The sequence below is a fragment of the Pristis pectinata genome, chromosome 3 (assembly GCF_009764475.1).
Source record: "Pristis pectinata isolate sPriPec2 chromosome 3, sPriPec2.1.pri, whole genome shotgun sequence".
Lineage (NCBI taxonomy): Eukaryota > Metazoa > Chordata > Chondrichthyes > Rhinopristiformes > Pristidae > Pristis > Pristis pectinata.
In genome coordinates this window covers 93,819,541-93,841,206 of record NC_067407.1, presented here as the reverse complement: position 1 = coordinate 93,841,206, position 21,666 = coordinate 93,819,541, and the positions used below count along the sequence as shown (strand labels likewise).

The following is a 21,666-nucleotide window of genomic DNA, read 5'->3' as shown; positions in this document are numbered from 1 at the left end:
TTGCCCTGCCCTAGGTCTCTCTAGTGGGGCCCTTTATATATTGCCAGAGGAAACTTTTCTGAACGCACTCTCTAAGCCCTTAGCATTATGACAGTCACCGTCTATATTAGGAAAGTTAAAATCCCCTACTAAGACAGCCCTATTATTCTTGCAACTCTCTGCAATCTCCCTATATATTTGTTCCTCTAATTCCCACTGACTATTTGGGAGCCTCTCGTACAAGAGAGGGAAGAAAGAACTTCTCAATACACAGAAATAGTACGACAGCATTCTGGAGTAATTCCATTCCATCTGCCATTGAAGCAGATATTGCATTTGGACTGCGAGGATAATTTAGGAAGTCAAAAAAGGTAAGTAGAGAAGATACTACTCCCTGCATTTCTTTTGGCATTCTTGTGCAGTGACTGACCTGTGCAGTACTGAAGTGGTACATACGTCTTGGAGGACAGGTTAGACCTTCCATGGTTTACCACCTCATCTGATAGTAGTCTTTAGGAAGCAACAATCCAAGGCCTCACCTGCCCCCTTAGCTGGATGCAAACAATTCAGGGATTGAAAAAAAAATTGAAGAGACGAGTTCTCACTGGAACCTCGACAACCACACACCCGTCTCTTACTCTATGACAATGCCTAATGCTTAGAAAGTACTTAATCAGTAGTTAAGTGCATTGGGATATCCCAGAGTTTAAGAAGGTATTATTGTAAAGCAAGGCTTCTTTTGAAACAAAACTGCTTCAGACATTTTACAGATCGACAAAATCTATTATATAATACAGGCTTCAGGTGCTTACATCCAACCTTGTCATGGATTGTTCAAAACACACAGATATGAATGCACATTTATTTTGCACATGATCACCTTAAAAATCAATCTGTTCAATTCCAATGTCCTCATCTATTAAGGATATGGTACCTAAATGGTTAATTATTGGTTTATTATTGTCACATGTAAAGAGATACAATTAAAATCTTTTGTGTTGTGTGCCATCCAGACAGATCATGCCATATAATTACATCAAGGTAATAAAAAGAAAATAGAATGCAGGATATAGTGCTGCAGTTACAGAGAAAGTACAATGTAGGTAGACAAATAAAGTGCTAGGGGCCACGACAGGGTACATTGGGAGTTCAAGAGTTCATCTTTCAGGTCCGTTCAAGAGTCTGATAACAGTGGGATAGAAGCTGTCCTTGTGTCTGGTAGTTCATATCTTCAGGAGACAGGAGAAGAAAGAATGACCGGGGTGGAAGAGGTCTTTGATTATGTTAGCTGCTTTCCTGTGGACCGAGTACATGGAGGGGAGTTTGGTTTGCATGATGGATGGGGCTGCATTCATCACTCTCTGCAATTTCTTGGGCAAAGCAGTTGCAATACCAAGCTGTGATGCATCTGGATTGGATGCTTTCCATGGCGCATCTATAAACATTGGTAAAAAGTCAATCGGGGATAGGCCAAATTTCTTTAGACTTCTGATGAAGTAAAGGTGTTGGTGTGCTTTCTTGGCCGTAGCATCTACGTAGCTGGACCAGGACAAATTATTGGTGATATTTACACCTAGGAACTTGAAGCTCTCAACCAATCCACCTCAGCAGCACTGATACAGACATGGATGTGTACCCTGCCCTGCTTCCTGAAGTCAATGACCAGCTCTTTTGTTTTGCCAACTGAGAGAAATGTCGTTGTTTTGACACCCTGCCACTAGGCTCTGTATGTCCTGGCACTCCATCCCACCACAGTAGTGTCATCTGCAAACTCCCAAATGAAGTTGGAGCAGAATTTGGCCACGCAGTCATGATTGTTTTGGGAGCATAGTAAGGGGCTGAGGACACAGTCTTACGGGGCACCAGTGTCAAGGGTTATAGTAAAGGAGGTGATATTGCCTATCTTTACTGATTGCGGTCTGTTGGTCAGTAAATCAAAGATCCAGTTGCAAAGGGGGTTGCAGAGTCCTCGGACAAGGATTTTGGAGATGAGTTTGTTTAGGATTATAGTATTGAAGGCAGAGCTATAGTCAAAAAATGGATTGCAGAATGCAAGCATTTGTCCAGTGTAAACAGCAGAAGGAACCTGCCCTATCAAGATATCCAGCTTCTTGGCAGAGCCTGCAGATTCCACATTGGCCTCATCCGCAACCTCAGCACCTACAGAACTAAAGAGGCAAGTCATCCTGAATCCAGAGGGATCAAGAGATTTGTTGCCAAAACCCAGCATCACCAATGATTGCTGAGGACCATTTGTTTGTGTGTCCACATTGCACTCAGGAGGGTGGTAATAGTGTGCTAATATATTTTACAGTGAATTGTGCAGCTTGCCACACACGTGAAAGGTACATGATATCTACTTTTCATTAATAAAAGACTCAAACTTTGGTCAAAAACAAAGAAAAACGGAAGCGGGAAATGCGAAATAACCAGAAGTGCATGAGATATTCAGCAAGTCAGCAGGATCTATGGAGTGAAATAGTTAACATTTCAAGACAATGACTTTTCAATCAGAAAGGTCATCAGCTCTGATGAAAGGTCATCAATCTGAAATGTTCACTATTTCTATCACCACCAACACCGTCTCAAAAATATTGTCACGTTTCTTATTCCCACAGAGAAAGCCTGACCTGCTGGATATTTCCAGTATTTTCTGTTAATAGGCAAGATATCCTGTATCTGCAGTCATTTGTTTTTATTTATCACTTGATGGTACCTAACTAGTAATAAGTGGGAGCAATGAGCAAATGGAAAATGAAAGATCTGGTAATGGGAGACGCAAGACAAGCCAAACTTCTGCTGTAGAATTGACAGGAGAGCTTGGGAATCCTGTACCATTCCAGAATTCAGAAATATACATCAGTCACTGCAATTGGAAATCTTTCACCATGTCTTGACAGTTCTGTTTTGGTTGAGCTTGCAGCATTACCTTGTGCACACAGGGAGAAAATACACAAGTCTTCACATCGTCTCCTTTTTAAACCTGTTTGCTCACAGGATGCAGACATCACTGGTAATGCAAGCATTTGTTGTCAATCCCCAGTTACCCGAGTGAGGAGGCAGTTACCAATCAACCACATTGGCAGGGATGGAGTCACATATCGGCTAGATACAATAATTACAGCAGATTTCCTCCTCCTCATAGTGGGTTTTGACTATAATCCAATACTTCCATGGCTATTGCAGCAGAGGCCAACAATTTACAAAAAAAGTATTTAATTACTTAAATTTGCTTTGGGATATGATCAATTATCTAAAAGTCTGTCCAGTTCCTAACACTACACTACTGCACCTCTGTAAACCATGCCCAAACACTGAACCATTAGTGGAAAGAAAGAAATTTCACATTTTCTTATTTTCTTTATTATAACTGTATGCACATATACCAAAAAAACTTACAAAAACTGTGTCAAAAAAAGGTATTGTATCTGTTCCCAAAGGTTTTATTCCTCAAAAGAGAAGACATTCTATCTGCAGCTCTTTTGTAACATGGGATGTAATGACCTTCTAATTAGCTAATAAAAAATACATGGGTAGATTATATTTTCAAGACAACGCAATACCGAAAGGCTGTGCGTAACGTTTTTCTATAACACAGGTTCAAATATTCAGATCATGCTGAGAAGTTAAAAGAATATGTCGAAATTCATCCTCATTCACATCCATTAAACATAGGATATTGTAGTGATGCAACAAATATTTGTTACATGCCAGAGTAACAGCATAAACTAATAAGGTGCAATAGGCACAAGCTCTTAACTCCCACTAGTATGCTTAGTTTTGTTATTCTACAAGGTGCTAGATAAACCCCCAAAAGCAGAAAACAGATTCAAAGTATGAAAGCTATGAAAGTACAATAATCCAGTACATCTTCCTTGTCAAATATATTTTAGCTATTTATGATGTAAAAAAAACAAATTAACAATGTCAGATATAGTAGAATTGCTTTTACATTTGTGTTCAAGATGGAACTTCACAAGCTAAAGAAAAATCTTAGAGTCTATTGGGATATTTGAAAAAGTATATTACTTCAGCCATTTGAAAACAAACACTGTTCTAAACTCTGTCAAGACAATGGAGTAAATTACCAGGGGGAAAGAGGAAAAGATTCAAGGACGTTCCCAAAGCTTCCTTGAGAAAGTATAACATTCATACTGACGTGAGAGAATCCCTGACCATTGACCATTCACAACTGACATTAGGAATTTTTGACTCCATTCAGCAGAATCACCCAGCATAAATAGTCAAAGCAATGCACTAACTCCCAAAATACACACCCAATAAACTGTCACCTGTAACAGTCTGCAGGTCCCACACTGGACTCATCAGTCAGCTCAGTACCCAGAGAAATGGAGTGGAAGCAATTTATCCTCAGTGCTGAGGGACTGTCTAAGAAGAGGAGGATGATAAGCCACAGGGTAAAATTGTTGAGAGCAGCTAAGCATGGAAGCAAGAAATTGTTTCCATGTTTAGTTGCTCTCAACAATTGTTCACCATATCCAGGCATAAAACTTTTATACTTCTTGTGCTACATTATTGTTATAAATTTGTTAATACTGGACTTTACAACTATTATGGAGTCTCTGTATTCTCGCCACACCCCTACTGCCTACAAAGGCCAAAACCTGATTTGGATAGCATGGGGACAGAAATAATTCTCACTTATTTTGTTCATGATGACAATACACAGAAAAATTATAATTACTTAAAATGATAAGAAATGTAGGGATCTTCTATATTAATTAAAATTATGATAGTTTACATTTTAGAATTTCCAAAAGATTCGTTCAAAATTCAGTGATCTTCTGAAGACTGGACATTTGATAAATTTCATGCTATCACACAGGTAATCAGATCGATTAGAAACAACTTCAATAATACATAAAGTAGCTAAACATCCGACTGTTGTAGACTTCAGGAAATCTTCTCAGAGTAGGAATTAACTTTCTAAGTATACCTAGAATATCCTTGCAGAAAGTATTTGCAAATACTACATGTGAACTTCAATTCTAGATTATCAATTTTGTTCATCAAGTATCTCATTTAAAAATGAAGAGTGAATAGATGTTGTCAGTAAGTATTCTACCTTTTCACCTGACCAGACAGATATTAAGCCACAAATAGAAAAGTTTAGAATGATCTGCTGCTCATCACTGACAATTGCACTGAAGGGATGGTAACCAATTAAGGAATGATTGAAATCAGAAATGCTCAATAAACTAGATAATCTCCTTCCACTTTCTACCTCATGATTATTAGCTTGTCTCAAATGTATCCATTATTTTCCACACAACTCCCAAACAGAAAGTTCCATATTGTCACTGTCTAGTTACAGTGGTTCCTCTACTATTTTCTCTTGAATTTATAATCAAGGTGATGTTATAACTGTGACCTCTAGTTTTAGTATCACTCACAACCAGAAATGTCTTCTCTATGCCTATCTTAGCAATACTTTAAAGACCACCATCAGGTCACCCTTTAGCCTTTTCTTTTTTAATTGCAATAATACATTGTAGCTGGAGTCTTCACACCACACACAATAACAACGAACACTGGCAGAACTCTACAACAATTTTCCATAGAGTCCTTACAATCATGGCTTTCAGATCAGCGTACATAATCCCTATTTTTGTAAAACAACTACTTCCGTTTGTCAAACGTAATGTAAACTCACGAACGTATACAGTGAAATAATATCTCTTCTTTCGATCAGAAACTTTGCAACTCTGCAGTCATAGTAATTAAAGCTTAATCAACTTAAATGCGTTGACTCAAGTGCTTCTAGAGACAACTGCTCCTCAATTATCCTATCAAAAAATCCTAATAAATCTCCTGACTTTTGCCAGTTATACTTCCAGGAGGATTGCACTCGTTTATTGCCCTCACTGATACAACCTAACGTTGTGCTGCGTTCGGCTTGTTTTAACGACAAGTCATCCTTACCTGCCGCCTGCAGTCTAAAATGGTCCTCGGTACTCAGTTGTCGTCTCATGGCAACCAGGGAGACCGCTCATTGGACGGCCGGGAACGCGTATCGTTTTCCGGGGGTAACTGCGGACGATCCGCTTCCGATCAAGAGGAAGTGCATCGCCCCATGATGAATAAAGAGGCTGATTTTCGATCTCTCCGCGATAAGATTAAGCAAGTGCGTCCTTGAAAGCCAAAAGACAGTTAAGCAAACAAAAATAGCACAACGAGCAATTATTACAATTTACGAAGATCTCAAAAATAAATATCAATGTTTACACCATTTACAATTTACTGGTTTGATACTTGCTATTGCGTCTCGGTAACAGGAAATGACGATACAGAAAAAGGCGGGCCATTGCATGGGTGCGCGCTGCATTTTGGGAATTGGAGTTTGTATTGCCGACAATCCCTTGCACGGCCCAATAGGAAACTACAACTCCCAGAGCTCCGTGGAAAGGGATCCACGTGACGCCCATTGGTTTTGGTGCATTGGAGCAGAGGTGACCTCCTGGAATAGCGGTGCAAGATGGTTCGTATCTTTAACGTCGCTTCATGGGGTAGTGCTTGAGAGATGTTTGGATTCAATGTAATTATATGCCTGTTGTAGATTTCAGTCCCTCGTGTTAAACCTTGCAGACTTTTATTTGTCTTCTTGGTAGATAGCGTGACCTGCTGAGTTGGTTCACGGCTTGCTCGCCCACGAACTCAACAGCAATCTAATTGTGACTCTTGGATCACTATACGTATTCGGGTCATCACTTAAATAGAAATGTATCGTTGCAGCTTCGATGCATGACTGCTTTATAAACATTGCATAAAATTAGACCTGTTATGTTAATGTGAATTTTATGAAGATGTATCACGTTGAAATAATATTGGAAAGTGCGTAGGTTTATCCCACGCAAAAGCATTGTAAAATGCGGATTTTTTTGCATTGAGTTGGTATAACGTTTAAAGCAAACTAAATAAATTTAGTACAACTGACAATTTGTTCATTGATATTAAATTATGTATAATATCGAGAAAGAAAAAATCGCCATGATTAATTTGTATTGCAAATAGAATAAAGGTCCCCTTGATGGTGTTGCATGTGCGTGATCAGAACAGGAACTGTGACCTTGAATTGGCTGAAGGTGTGTCTATAACGAAACATTGTGTTGAATGGCCCTAAGCATTTTGGGCGCTCTTGTTGAAACAAGTTTCTGAAGGGGCTTGGCAGTAGATGTCGTGAAGTTCTTTTCTCAACAGGGAGAATTGGTGCTCGGGTACAGAGTCTAAGATTATGAATCAACCATTTAAGACTGAAACACAAGAGACTGCAAAGTGCTGGAAAAACTCATTGGGTCAGGCAACATTTCTGGAGGGAAACGGATAGTTGACGTTTTGGGTCGTGATGCAGTCCAGATTAAGGGTCTCAACCTGAAATGTCGACTGTCCATTTCCCTCCTTAGATGCTGCTTGATCCACTGAGTTCCTCCAGCGCTTTGTGTATTGCATTCAAGACTGAGATATTTCCTTTTTGAGGCTCTGCATCCCAGAGGACTTGACATACTGAGAGTCCTTATGTGCTCACAAAGTTATGAGACTTAGTTTTGGTTTACAGGGGATTTGAAATTGGAGGATCTGGCAGTAAAATGGAGATGAAATCAAGGTCATAATCTTATTGAATGGCAGAGCATATGGTCTACTGCACCTAATTTCTTACATTTATTTTTAAAATTAGCACTTTCAGTTGGTCTGTGTCCTTCAACGCTTAAGAGTTTGATTTTGGAATCAATATTCTTCATAGTTCACGTGTTTTGGAAATTCCATGCAAATCATTAATAATTGCAGATATACTAAACTAAAAAGGGTTGAGATGAAAGTGGCAGCTCGGAAAGTGCCAGGAATTATTTTGATAGAGCAAAGAATGAAGGTGAAGTGATTGTAGCTTTAAAAGATTTGCTGTTTTGAGCAATATAACAATTATCAATATCAACATCTATCTGTTTCTGGTTATGAAAAGGAGAGATATGCATGGGTGGCAAAGTCTGAAGACTGGCCCAATTCTGAGGAACTAAGCCAAAACTACTGAGGGGGGAGCTTGTCCTTGAAATGTAGCTATAAAAATATTCAGCAGTAATCATATTTCTTCTGTTTCTTACAGTTTTTGTAAGAAGTTGCAGAGATGTGTGGGGCCTCAGAGCAACATAAAATAGTTAAATTGGATTGACATCTATTCCCTTTTTATTCAACTGGAGTAGGGCAAATGCTTGTACATTCATACGAGTAAACAATTTTGGGACCAATTGGAAAATGGTTCTTTATGGTAACTGTCACCCAGAGTAGGTGTGCAGATTGGTGCAGGTCAGAACACTTGAATCCCTTCAAATTGCTCTCAGCTGATAATAGATAAAGTGCGGGGCTGGCCATGAATGGATGAATTGAATGGGCCTTACAAATATAGGATTAGTCGTGTGTGCAAATCTATTTCGTTCTGATCATTTGTGTTTATTTTGGTAATGGAACTTTGAAACTTCAAACAAAAATCTGTCGACATTTGAGCCAATTTTCCTAGTGGGAATTGTTTTGTATCTTTTCCATCAGGAAAAGACTAATTTGTGAATTGTTATAACATCTTAAAGTTTGAATGTTAATTGCTATTTTAAACATAACATCAAATTACTTCCTTTCCAGATTTCACTATAAGCTAAAGTTCTTCCATCCTTGAGCACAAGGCTCAGTTTGAATAGTACAGCATTCCCTTCCAAGTTTCATGTTATCGTAACTTGAAAGTGCATTACTGGGTTTAATCCTGGAACTCCTTACACAACAGCATTGTGAGTGTAGTTTCACCAAAAGATGTGTAGCAGTTTAAGAAGATTGTACGTCACTACCTCTTCAAGGGCAGATGTGAATACACAATAAATACCGGCCTTATGAGTGATGCCCTGCTGTGGAAACATTAATCAAGCCAAGTTACCCTCGTGTGGCATTCACATGTATTTATCAGGGGTTCCAGGGTATCGGCTGCTGGGAGAATTGATTCATTTGTTCATAAGGCATGAAATTGTTGATTTTATAATGGCTTTTTCCTGTGTTAAATATTACTGCATTTTAGTAACAAATTTGGTGTGGGATCTGTTTGCAAGAAATATGATTCTTAAACTGATCCTTTTCTCTTTGAAATACCCCTTGATTCTGCTATTGTACAGGTGCTAAAGTAAAGCACATTGTGTAGTATTGAAATAATCAGTAATATTTCCTTGGTTACAAAGACCCTGAGATTATTTCTAATTCATATTTTCCATGTAGAAGTGTTTTGTGTTAAGGTGAATTAACTTCATGAAAGAGTGGCACGGATTAATTAGCTTTTAGAATAGTTGTTATTAAACTTTGCTTTAGCTACAGTTTTTTCATCACTGCAGCAACAAAAAATGATTCCAGTTTATCTTAATACATTGCAGCTGTGGGTTTAATTATTCAAGTTTTTTTTTATCTATTTAGTTTTCTATGTTATAATTCATCTGAAGCCCTTAAGTACTTGTGGGAAAAATGCAGTCCTTAAAACCATGCTGGAACCTACAGATTGAACTTGGGAAAACATGTTCTTAATTCAGTCACTTGCCTTTTAACCTCATTCAATTTCTCTTTCAGGCAGAACCTATTAAAGTGCTTGTGACTGGAGCTGCTGGTCAGATAGCCTATTCTCTTATCTTTAACATTGCGAAGGGTGATGTTTTTGGAAAAGACCAGGTAACATTTACTCTTTTAAAGCAATTGCTTGAATATCTAGTCTTTTATTCCTCCTAACATAAAGCAGCATTGTTTATAATAGAGACCATATGTTTATAGGAGGAGCGTTAAAGAAGACATTGTGCTATTTATTGGACATCCTAGTACTGCTTTTTAAAATCAAATAATAGTGCCAGATGGAAGGAAGAGATAATGAATGTGTTTGGTTATCCCTAACTGAAACTTCCCAATGATGTTTTGTCTCTATCTGTAATAATTTGCTGAAGTTATGTTGAATTAAGTAGAATCACAGTATCATGTGCAATCTGGAACTAATTATTTTTTTGTATAACTTCCAAAGCCCCTTATTCTTGTGCTGCTTGACATTACACCAATGATGTCAGTGTTAGATGGTGTAGTGATGGAAATCCAGGACTGTGCTCTTCCACTGGTGAAGGGTAAGTAGACTAAATATGGGTGTTTAACATAAAATTGACAAATCATTAAAGTATCTTGTTCTATATTTGAAAACATTTGGTAAATTGAAAGTACAGAAAACTTTATTTCTGCTTCCTGTGTTGTCTGGGGTGGGATGAAGTTATCAGTCAAGAATTTGTTAAATTGGAAATTGGACTACAATTTAAACTTAATTCAGCTATTAATAATCTGATTCTATAATTTTAGAAGTATTGAGCTACTTGTTGGAATCTTCCTTGTGCAACAATTGTAAACCATGTTTGTAATGCAAAGCTGGTTGTGATGTGAACTGTCCAGCGTTCATTCCATGGTTAATGTTTCACAAATGATTGGTTAAGAATGTGTAATTCTGATAGGCTGAACCACGTAGCTATCTGCTCTGTCCCACTTTCATGTTCTTTCTCAGCCGGCATTCACATTCTTCCTTTCCGATAGTTATCCAAATCCTTTTGAATCGACTGTTTCTGCCACCCTTTCAGCCAGTGAGTTTCAGATTATGGCTCAGTATTGAGCAAAAGAAAATCTTTGCTTCATTGTCTCATTTGCTTTCTTTAGTTCCTCAGTGTATTGGTTTATTTGGTATTGGTTTATTATTGTCACTTGTACCGAGGTACAGTGAAAAGCTTGTCTTACAAACCAATCGTACAGGTCAATTCATTACACAGTGCAGTTACATTGAGTTAGTACAAAGTGCATTGATGTAGTACAGGTAAAAACAGTAACAGTACAGAGTAAAGTGTCACAGCTACAGAGAAGGTGCAGTGCAATAAGGTGCAAGGTCACAACAAGGTAGATCATGAGGTCATAGTCCATCTCATTGTATAAGGGTGCTAATGACTGTTGTTTCTCATTTTCTTCTGTTCATGATTTTGAAAACTTCAAATTTCTGTGGGCTAAGGGGGTTAAATACCTGGTTATGTCTGTCCATGTGACTGAAGTATGTTATCCTGGAATCATTCCAGCAAATCTTTTGCCCCTTTCCTCAGGCATTCCCATGCTTCCTAATTGGGCTTGATACTCCAGATGTGGCTGAACCTTTTTTTAAACTTTCCATGTAAAATTCTTTTTTTTTAAATTATGCCCTTTACAAAGCTCAGGATCCTTTCTGATTTTTATTCACTACTTCAAACTGTGCTGTTATCATAGATTTGTTTGTCTTCTTGACATGGATCATTTCTGTTTGCCATTTATTGCATGTAAAGATTTGTCTTCTGCAAATGTTAAACTTGTGCCCTGTACGTCATTGTCATAAGTTAGTCCATTAACACAGTTACATACTTTCCTTCAATTGAAAAACAGCCATTCACCACTTCTGTTTCCAGACTAAGAAAACTTCTCATTTCTGCTGCCGAGACTCTTTTTCTACCAGTGTCTTTCACTGATAATCCAGATACTTTACCAATCTTATTTAAAAATCCATTATGCATAGCAGTAACTTCATCACTTATTACCCCTCATTTTTAAAGGAAAAGCTAGTTAAGCATGGTGTTCAGAAATCCATGCTGACTTTCCCTGGGTTGTAAGTTCCCAACTTATGGACACTGGTACAGAGAAACAAGCTCCCATAAATATTATTAAATTCAAATGAAAACTAGGTCTTTGGTGGGGGGAGAGAAAGCTGTTAACGTGTAACCTCCCCAAAATAATCAGACACTATTGTCTCTTAAAAACACAGACTGACAGTTTCACAGTGGGAGGCCACTTAAGAGGGTTGCTTTAGAAATTGTCAAGCAATCGCTACTATATATACTTGGGCAACATGCTCCATTAAACAATGAAACATACATTGGTACTTCAAGCCCATTGAAACCAGCTGTTGAACATGGGACATCCTGATTCTGTACAACTGTAACTTGTCAGGGGAAGACAATAAATATTCATGTTGATTGGCCCTCATCAATACCACGCATTACAATATTGTGGAAGTCTGGTTCCTGTATCAAGCAATTTTTGTGCATTTTCCAACTTGAGGACAAAATCAATTTATCGACCTCTATAAAAACAGAACCTGTTTGTAACCTGGGGATGGCCTGTCTTCATGTATACTTGTCCAAATGACTAATAATATTGACCAAGATTATCTTTTACTGAAGTTTTCCTTACCACTGAATTTAGACAAATTGGATTGCAGCTGTTGGATACATCCTTGCATCCTTTTTGAAGAAAAGAGTAAAATTTGCAGTTCTCTAGTCTACTGGCATCAACCTGTTTCAGTTTCATTCTGAATGTTCTTTCTTTGATCTGATCAGCATTTATATACTTGTGTTTTTCCTTTCTTTCATCTTTATAATTATTTTGGAGGTTGTTGCTTGTCCTTCCCCTTAGGGAATTATATAAGATGTACCTGAATCACTACCTCTTTAAAGGTTACATGTTATTTGTTTGGAGTTTTGCCTGAGAATCTTTTTTCCAGTTTACCTTGGATAGATCAGTCTAGGAAATTAAAATTTGATATTCTGATGCTTGTATCCCATTACTATTGCTTATCCGTTCAACCATTGGGTATTGAGAAGTAATGTTTGTTACTTATACCCCCTCTCGGGAAAACATATGTTGGAAACAATCTAGAAGCATCAAACCTTCCCTGGTTCTTGGGGTGAATCTTGACAGTTAAAGATTTCCCAGGCTGATTTTTAGCTGATGAATCTTGTCCTTGAAAGTACTTGCAATTTGAGTTGTCACATTAAAAAGGCCAAATTCTGCATAGATCATTACTCCTCGCTATATTTAAAAAAATAATTCAATAATTCCATAATAGAAGCAGCATTAAATATTTCAGTGGGGGAAAAAATGAACTCTCTGAACTTGCATATCACGGACTGCTAAAGGCTTGCCTGAGAATGCAGATGGAAGTAATGCCCTGTCCCCGCCCCATGTTATCCCCGGGCCACATACTCCTCTGCAAAATACTGAAGCCGAGCTTGCTCACGATGCTCTTCCAAATGTGTTTATTAACAAGTTGATTTTCAAACAAATGTTTGGCCATTAGTCAGATTCCTTTTAATTTAAGCCTTTTCCTCGTAGAGGTTATATCAACTGACAAGGAAGAGGAAGCTTTTCAGTCAATTGATGTCGCAATTCTAGTGGGCTCAATGCCAAGGCGGGAGGGAATGGAAAGGAAAGACTTGCTGAAAGCTAATGTGAAGATCTTCAAATCCCAGGGTGCTGCTTTGGACACGTTTGCCAAGAAGACAGTCAAGGTAACAAGAATTCAGCTCAACTACCCTCTGTAACAAAGCTTCCAGTTCCATGTAAAAGATTGTGATTGATGTCAAGGGCAAAGTCTCTAAAAAATGAACTAAGTTGTGGCCATGGGTAAATACAGGTCTTGTAAACAAGGCTGGTGATAAATAAGAACTTTACAGACGAAGAAAGGGTTATAAGGAGGGTACCTTTGTAGCTAGAGCCACACGATCTGCATGTGATATCAATGAACTGGATGCCAATGAGAATAAAATAGGCAATGTTTGTAAACAGCACTGAAATAGGAATAATCAGAAAAAAATATAACATTTGAAAGTGTGAAAGCAAGAGGAAATGCTGAAAATGCTAAGCAGGTCAAGCAGCACCTGTGGAATGAGAGTTAATGCTTTGGGTCTATGGTTTTTCAACAGTACAATTAAGTCGACTATTATTTTCCTTTACTCACTGTGCTGCCTGGATACAAAGGGATTGGATCATTAGGTAATTGGCCCAGATAGCAGCAGGTATGGTTTGATGTGGAGCCAAGAAGCCAGAATATAAAGTATGTTAAATAGAACACTTCAATTAGTTGTAAGGAAATGGATTACTGAGAATAAAATATATTCAATCTATTGAAATAAGGACTCACTGGGAATTAAACCATGCTTGCTTAAGGCCACTAAGCAGCCAAAGTAAGTGCAGGACTCATTGATTTATATTTATTATAGATTGATTCCTGGGCATTAAGGGATATAAGGATGGTGCTGGAAAACAAGAGGGAGATGATCAGTTATGATCTTGATGAATGGCAGAGCAAGCTTGAAGGGTCATATTGTCTACTCCTGCTCTAGTTTCGTATGTTCTTATGTTATTTTTATGGAATAAGCTGCTGGAAATCTGCAAGCTACAGGTTTATAGTAAACATAACACTTAAATATTTTGCCTAAATGGATAATCCTTATACATTTAACCTGATATGACCAAACTTGTGTTTATGGTTACCAATTCTTATTTTTTCCCACTTTCTATTACAATTAAAAAATTTATTTCCTCCAGGTTCTTGTTGTGGGCAATCCTGCTAATACCAATTGTTTGATAGCACTGAAGTCTGCACCGTCGATTCCAAAAGAGAATTTCTTTTGCCTGACTCGCTTGGATCATAATAGAGCAAGAGCTCAGGTATTCCTGAATGTCATCTTTAATTTGAAAATGCAATGTTTGGAGACCTAAACATTGGGGCATGTTTTTAATTGTCTTCCAAAAATCCTCCTCCTGTGTATCTGCTTTTTGTGACAATGGTAAAAAAAAATTATTTCTTCATTTGGGTAGTTTGTTATGATCAGCTGGAAGTTGTGGATGAATGCTGAGTTATCCTACGTTCGAATGAAGACAGAATAGTTTTAAATTTCCAAAGAACACAAAAGTGAACATAAATCTTAATCAAAATAAATGTCCTTTGCCAGTCCTTTGAAAAGTTGGAATGTTTTGCTCAATTTATTTCTATAAATCCTGTTTCTTGTTAACAATTTGTAATACAATTTGAATTTTCTTTTAGCTTGCACGTAGATTGGATGTACCTTCTAATGATGTAAAGAATGTTATCATCTGGGGCAATCACTCTTCTACTCAATATCCAGATGTACATCATGCCACTGTGAAAATTCAAGGAAAGGAAATGAGTATCCTTGATGCCATTAAGGATGACAACTGGCTGAAGAATGACTTTATTAAAGTAAGTAACAGCATAATTGTAAATATTTGCATTTATTAAGAGGAAAACTAATTAGTGTAATGGCATATATAGAAATGGATGAATTAACATTAATTCCATTGAGTTCAACTTCCTTTTAAATATTTTACATGGATGGATTTTGTTTCAATTTTTGTCTTTCAAAATTGATAATGCTATATAATTAAATGAGTTATTTTGTCTATATTTTAAATCCATTTTGGATTGTGAAACACCAACGATAATCCCAAGGGACCTTCTCTCAGTGAACATTTTAGTATTTGGAAGAAAATGTCAGCAGGCTCTGTGCAAACAGAGATTGTAACAGCAAAGAACTATTTTATCTTGTACAAATTTTTGATAAAGGTCTCTCAGATAAAGATTTGATAAAATAGGTTTCAAATAGGCTGTATTCGTGGTCCATCATTTGAACTCTGATGTATCCATTGAGGAGCCCACGATAATGATTTGCTTTACAAAATCCTAAACCAGTGATATTGGTGCAAAATTGTGTCTTTGGTCTTAGACTCAGTTGAGTGAAGTGATTGAAATTGCTTTATTATCTTGTAATATATCTGTTTATTTCTGATTAAATCATTTGGGAGATATAGCTTATTGACTTTAAACCAAGCAATTGCTAGGCATGATGTTTTTACACAAATATGTTGTTTAAAATAAATGGTTTGTGCTGAATATAATGGCTCTTAGTTTTGGAAGACCATTGTATGTGCTATTGAGGACTTTTTTTTGTTGTTGTTTGCTGTAACAACTATCAAGCTTAACAATTATCCAGCCTTTCGATTCCAACATTGTTGGTTAGACCAGACTCTGCTTTATTGCATATTGTAGTTTTTAAAATAAGAAATAGAGCTCACTTTGAGCTTTGTGAAATGACTTCCTAAGATGTTCCTATTTTAAGTCACGGCTGTTTTATGTTGATCTCTTTTATGCACTGTTATAAATGTTTGATTTCTTTTGATAGTAGAAGTTTAAGTACATCAGAGGCAGTGGACCCATGACCCATGAAAACAGATGCATTAGGAGAGAAAGTAGAAAATGTGAAAGATTACCAGTTCCCACTTGCCGAAACTGACCGCAAATTACCCAGTGTTTATCAACTTGGATTGATTCCAAGTTTCGATAAATTTGCTTTGTTTCTACTAACAGACCATACAGCAACGTGGTGCTGAGGTGATTCGGGCAAGGAAACTTTCCAGTGCAATGTCAGCTGCTAAGGCCATCTCTGATCATATGAGGGATATCTGGTTTGGCACTCCTGAGGTATGTTAGTTAACTATTTGTAATGGACAAACTATTGTATTATATTTTTCCCTGAATATAGTGTCATCCATATGAAAAGTTTTTTTTCACTGCTGCTGGGACTTCATTTTCTACTTCTGTCTGTTAGCAACTTGGTAGATATTGAGGTCTCTGTATATTTCCCTTTTAAAATACTGGTACTTTGATTTTTTTTTTAAATGATCAAATAGAGCTGTGCTTTTTTTTCAATGACTACCCCTCCAGTCAAGAGTCTTGGCTCCTAATACTGTGTACAGTTCTGGCCACCACATTACAGGATAGGAATATTTGCACTGGAGAGGAAATTTCAGAGAATGTTGACGTTATAAAATTTTTAGGAGGAAAGAGGATGCTGAGGGGAGATTTCATTGAGAGGTTTAGGTAGAGCGCACAGGAAGGACCCACTTCTTTTGGCAGAGAACAAAAAGCTTAGTTTAGACTTGAAGTAACTGATAGAAGGCTTCGAGGCAAAATGAATTTTGCCCAGGGCTGGTAGAAGTCTGGACGTTGCTGTTAGAAACAAACTTGAACTATGACTTGAATTCTAGACCTGCATCTGGAAGATGCGATTGGGTTGGGTAGGTTTTTTTTTTGACCAACGCACAATGGCTGTGATATCCAGTTTAAAATTTTCTATGCTGTTCCAGACATTCACTATACTGGATCTTGCCTCACAAAGCCTTAAAACACACTTGTCCCTGTTTCTCTCATTGTACATCAAATACATTCAGGAGGACAGCTAATGCATTTCACTGTGTTTTGATGCACATGTGACTAATAAAGGTATCTTATAGAAGAAGCGCAGCAGGGATAAGCCAGGTAACAACAGGCTGGAGAGCCTTCTATCAGTGGTAGGGAAATTAATTGGAAAGGCAGGAGCTGATCGGGGATAGTCAACTTGGCTTTGTGTGGGAAAAATCCTAATCCACTAATTTGAGATTTTTGAGGAGGTAACTTGAGATAATAGAAGGTAGATGTTGTCTACATGGACTTTTGACAAGGTCCTACATGTTAGTCTGTCAGGAAGGTGAACACACAGGATCCAAGGTGTGCTGGCTAATTGGATCCAAAATTGGCTTGGTGATAAGAGGAAGAGGGTGATGGTGAAAGAATGCTTTTCAGATTGGAAGTCTGACCAGTAGTGAGCTGTGGGGATCAGTGTTGGGACCCTTGTCAGCAACTTGCATGTGAATGTAGGAGGTATAATTCATAAGTTTGCAGATGACACAAATTGGTGGTATTGTGGATAGCAAGGAAGGTTGTCTAAGGCTATAGATCAGTGGAAAATTGGGCAGAGCATTGGCAGATTGTATTTAATCCCAAGAACTGTTGTTAGTAAAATCTCAGATGACAACGAGGAGGCATACTGGAGTGAGATTGTTCAGTTGGTTGATTGGTGTTGCAACAACAACTTCTCACTCAACGTCAGCAAGACCAAGGAACTGATTATGGACTTCAGGAAGGGGAAGTTGGGAGAACATTGAAGGGTAAGCAGTGCAAAGGTGAGCAGCTTCAAGTTCCTGGCCGTCAGCACCTCGGAGGATCTATGCTGGGCCCAACACATTCTCGCAATCACGAAGGCACGCCAGCAGCTGTGCTTCATTAGGAGTTTGAGGAGATTTAGTATGTCATTGAAGACTCTTACAAATTTCTATAGATGTACAGTGGAGAGCATTCTGACTGGTTGCATCACAGCCTGGTACGGAGGCTCCAATGCACAGGATGCAGAGGGTTGTAGACTCGGCTAGCTCCCCACCATTGAGGACATCTGCAAGAGATGATGCCTCAAGAAGGCAGCATCCATCACGAAGGACCCTCATCATCCAGGACATGCTCTCTTCTCATTACTACCATCGAGGAGGTGGTACAGGAGCCTAAAGACCAACGCTCAATGATTTAGAAACGGCTTCCCCTCCGCCATCAGTTTTTTTGAATGGTTCATGAACCCATGAACATCACTTCATTATTCCTTTGCGTTATTGATTTATTTTGTAATTTATAGTAATTTTATGTCTTTGCACGGTACTGCTGCTGCAAAACAAATTGCACAACATACAAGTCCGTGATAATAAACCTGATTCTGAGAAGTGCGAGGTAATGCATTTTGGGAAGTCAAATAGGGGTAGGATATGGTAGGGTGCTAAAGAATGTTGATGAACAGAGGGACCTTGAGGATCAAGTGCATAGTTCCCTGAGACAGTGCTAACACCAGTAGATGGGGTGGTGAAGAATGACTATGGCATTCTTTCCTCCATAGTTTGGAGCATAAGATATACAAGGTTGGAACTTTACAAACACTGATTAGAGTTTCGACGTGAAACATCGACAATTTCTCCCATAGATTCTGTTTAACCCACTGAATTCCTCCAGCAGATTTTGTTGCTCTAGATTCCAGCATCTGCAGTCTCTTGTGTCTCCACTAGTTACTGTACTTCAAGTATTGTGTGCAGCTCTAGTTGCCACACTACAGAAAAGATGTGGATGTGATGGAGAGTGTGTAGAGGAGATTCACCAAGATGTTGTCTGGATTGGAGGATTTTGGTTATGTGGAGAGAGTGGATCAGCTGAGCAACGTTTTCCTGGAGTGAAGAAGACTGAGGGGTCACCTGACAGGTATACAAAGTAGGGCAGATAGTTGATATTTTTCCTCTATTAGAGATTTCAAAAATGAGGGCATTGGCTTAAGGTGTGAGGAATGAGTTTTAAAGGGGATTTGAGGGGAAAGTTCTATTTTTAAGAGTGATTGTTATCTGGAACTCTGCTAGAGGTGGTGATGGAATCAGATACAATACTGTAGTGAAGAGACATTTAGACAGGCACTTGAACAGGCAAGGCGTAGGATACAGACCTAATGCAGGCATTAGGTCTAATGCAGGCCTAATGGAATCAGTGTAGATGGGCAAAAACATCAGCATAGGTGTGGCGAGTTCAATAGCCTGTTTCTGTACCATACCACCCTGACATTTTTCCAAAGGTATTCTGCACAATGCTTCATTTTGCTCGACAAGTGAATTATCATCCAGGAAATTTAGTGACACTTTAAACATTTGCTGATCTTTTCCACTCCTCCACCATTTTCTGATCTGTTCTTGCAACTTCCTAGCACATGCACACATTCATTTTACGGAGTTAGTTTCAACTTCCATTGGAATTTGAAGCACACAGTGAAATCCAGAAGGTATAGGTCTGGTCAATATCTTGACAAATGAAAGGTTTGAAAATGGACAGTGATATTGGTTACTGGTATGGAAAAAGAACCTGAGCACAGCCTTTGACAGACTGTCTTGAGCCATGCATTCCAGGTTCCATGGCTGGCAAAATGTGCTGCATACCTGCATAGGTTAGATCTCTTGCATTTTGTTTTTGGTGGTCCATTGGTCCTAAGAATTTTCTGAGGAGAGCATGATGACACAGGTAGTAATTCCCCTGCCTCTGCCAGACACCTGGGTTCAATCCTGAGCTCTGGTAGAGTGGAGTTAGTACGTTCTCCCTGCGACCACATGACTTTCCTCCAGGTGCTCTGGTTTCCTCCCACATCCTAAGGACGTGCAGTTGGGTTAAATCACTACTCTAAATTGCCCCTAATGTGTGGTGGAATGTGGGGAAAAGAGGGTTAATGTAAATTGGTGGTTGACATTTGGCGTGGCCTTGGTTGGCCAAAGGGCCTTTTCTATACTGTAACAGAAAAACAAGAGAGAAACAAGCTGTTCCATTTCTGCTGCAGTAGGTAAACTAACCTTCACAGCCTCGGTGAGGGTGCAAGCCTGATGGACAACATCTTTTGTATTCGGGGTTAACAGCTTTTCGTTCACTTGCAGTAAGTTTGTCAAAGTGATAGAGATTTTGCTGATTCCCACTTCAGGTTTATAATCAAGTCTGCAAGCTGTTAAAAGTTGAACTGAGATAACATGAGTTCTTGTCCAGAGCTTTATCATTGACATGGATTTTGAATGGAACGTTGGTGGCTTGCAACATGTGTTCTCTCAATACAAATTGTCATATTGCATGCTTTAGACAACTTGTTAATCATGATTTGTAGATTAATTAAATCATGTGAAGAGCAGCTCTCGAAACAAACATTCCTTAAGTAAAAACCAAACTGCTGTAGGAATTCAGCAGGTCAGGCAGAATCTGTAGATGCGGAAGCATGGTCATCGTTTTGGGTTGAGACCCTGCATCAGTTTTTTGCTGCTGATTACAGCCACTGAAATCTCTCATGTCTCCTCTCAAATATTCTTTTATTATGTCTTTCATGGTGTCCATTCAGGATATTTGTCAGAGACTGAGTTTGTTACACATTTGCTAAGTTACTTTAACATTTGTGATTCTGATTATTCCACCAAAGATTTTTTTTAGTGCCTTCAAAACAAAGCTGCAGATGAGTGAAAATAAAAACGGATTCTCTTTTTTTTAACCCCTCCAGGGTGAATGGGTATCAATGGGAGTGATTTCTGATGGAAACACGTACAATATCCCCAAAGACCTGGTCTATTCTTTCCCAGTAAAAATCAAGGTAAACTTGTAATTTTTTTTGCCTTTCTTGAACTAGCACAAATAAGGTAATAACAGAATGTTCAATTATTTCAAATTGGCTGGTTTCAGCAATACTAGTATGAAATATTCAATTCATGTAGGCTATTTATGTTGATGTTTATTTAATTGCTTGTGTTTGTTTCAGAATAAAACTTGGAGTATTGTTGATTGTTTGCCAATCAATGACTTCTCCTGTGAAAAGATGAAAGCCACCGCTGCAGAACTGGTTGAAGAGAGAGATACAGCCACTGAGTTCCTGACAAGTGTTTGAGATTATTGCTAATCAAAATACTCTGTGCAGTTACAGTAAAATGTCTAGCTGTTGGGTCTGTTAAGTCAATAAAAACCTTAAATAAGGCATATCACCTGCACTGTAACAGTTAAACTCAGATTACTGTCCTATGTAGGGAAGTTTTTCCATATATTAAAAAGTAAACTTCCGAACAACTTTTGGCTTCCTTTAATTCCTTGAGCAATCTGTCAGCCAGATTCTAATGTTGTTGATTTTCCCATTTAGAAATAAGAGACCTGGATGAGTATAAAGAATGTTTTTTGCAATTATTTTAGTTGGGTCAAAAGCTTGTACAGAGTATTAAAAAAAAAACTGACAAAGAAATTAATAAGGAAAAATTAGAACATGAAGCTTGACAAATGTAAAATGGCTTCTTCAGATACTTAAAAGTTAAAGTGTGTATTGGTGCTATAGATAGAGAGTCTGGGGAATTAATAATGGAAATAAGGAGGTGGCAAATAAATTACACATTACTTAAATGGTTTTAGAT

The 21,666-nt window shown here is 38.1% G+C and overlaps 2 protein-coding genes across 3 annotated transcripts in view; one reads left to right on the top strand and one right to left on the bottom strand.

Moving 5' to 3' along the window:
- wdpcp (WD repeat containing planar cell polarity effector) overlaps window positions 1-6,055 on the bottom strand; it is a 136,623-nt gene extending 130,568 nt beyond the window's left edge. Inside the window, exon 1 of the mRNA XM_052011943.1 lies at window positions 5,923-6,055. The gene's annotated coding sequence lies outside the window, so the exon portion shown is untranslated. The remainder of the gene's footprint in view (window positions 1-5,922) is intronic.
- Window positions 6,056-6,318: 263 nt separating this feature from the next.
- LOC127568076 (malate dehydrogenase, cytoplasmic-like) lies at window positions 6,319-21,331 on the top strand. 2 transcript variants are annotated; one of them, XM_052011350.1, is made up of 9 exons: window positions 6,319-6,478; window positions 9,586-9,684; window positions 10,025-10,121; window positions 13,165-13,340; window positions 14,380-14,502; window positions 14,879-15,055; window positions 16,220-16,333; window positions 20,775-20,864; window positions 21,030-21,331. In XM_052011350.1, exons 1-9 carry the CDS (start codon window positions 6,476-6,478, stop codon window positions 21,153-21,155), a joined length of 1,005 nt encoding a protein of 334 aa, XP_051867310.1. In that variant the 5' UTR covers window positions 6,319-6,475; the 3' UTR covers window positions 21,156-21,331. The 2 variants fall into 2 exon arrangements, with proteins under 2 accessions (XP_051867310.1, XP_051867309.1); XM_052011349.1 differs by lacking the exon at window positions 6,319-6,478 and adding an exon at window positions 6,486-6,535.
- The last annotated feature ends 335 nt before the right edge of the window (window positions 21,332-21,666 follow it).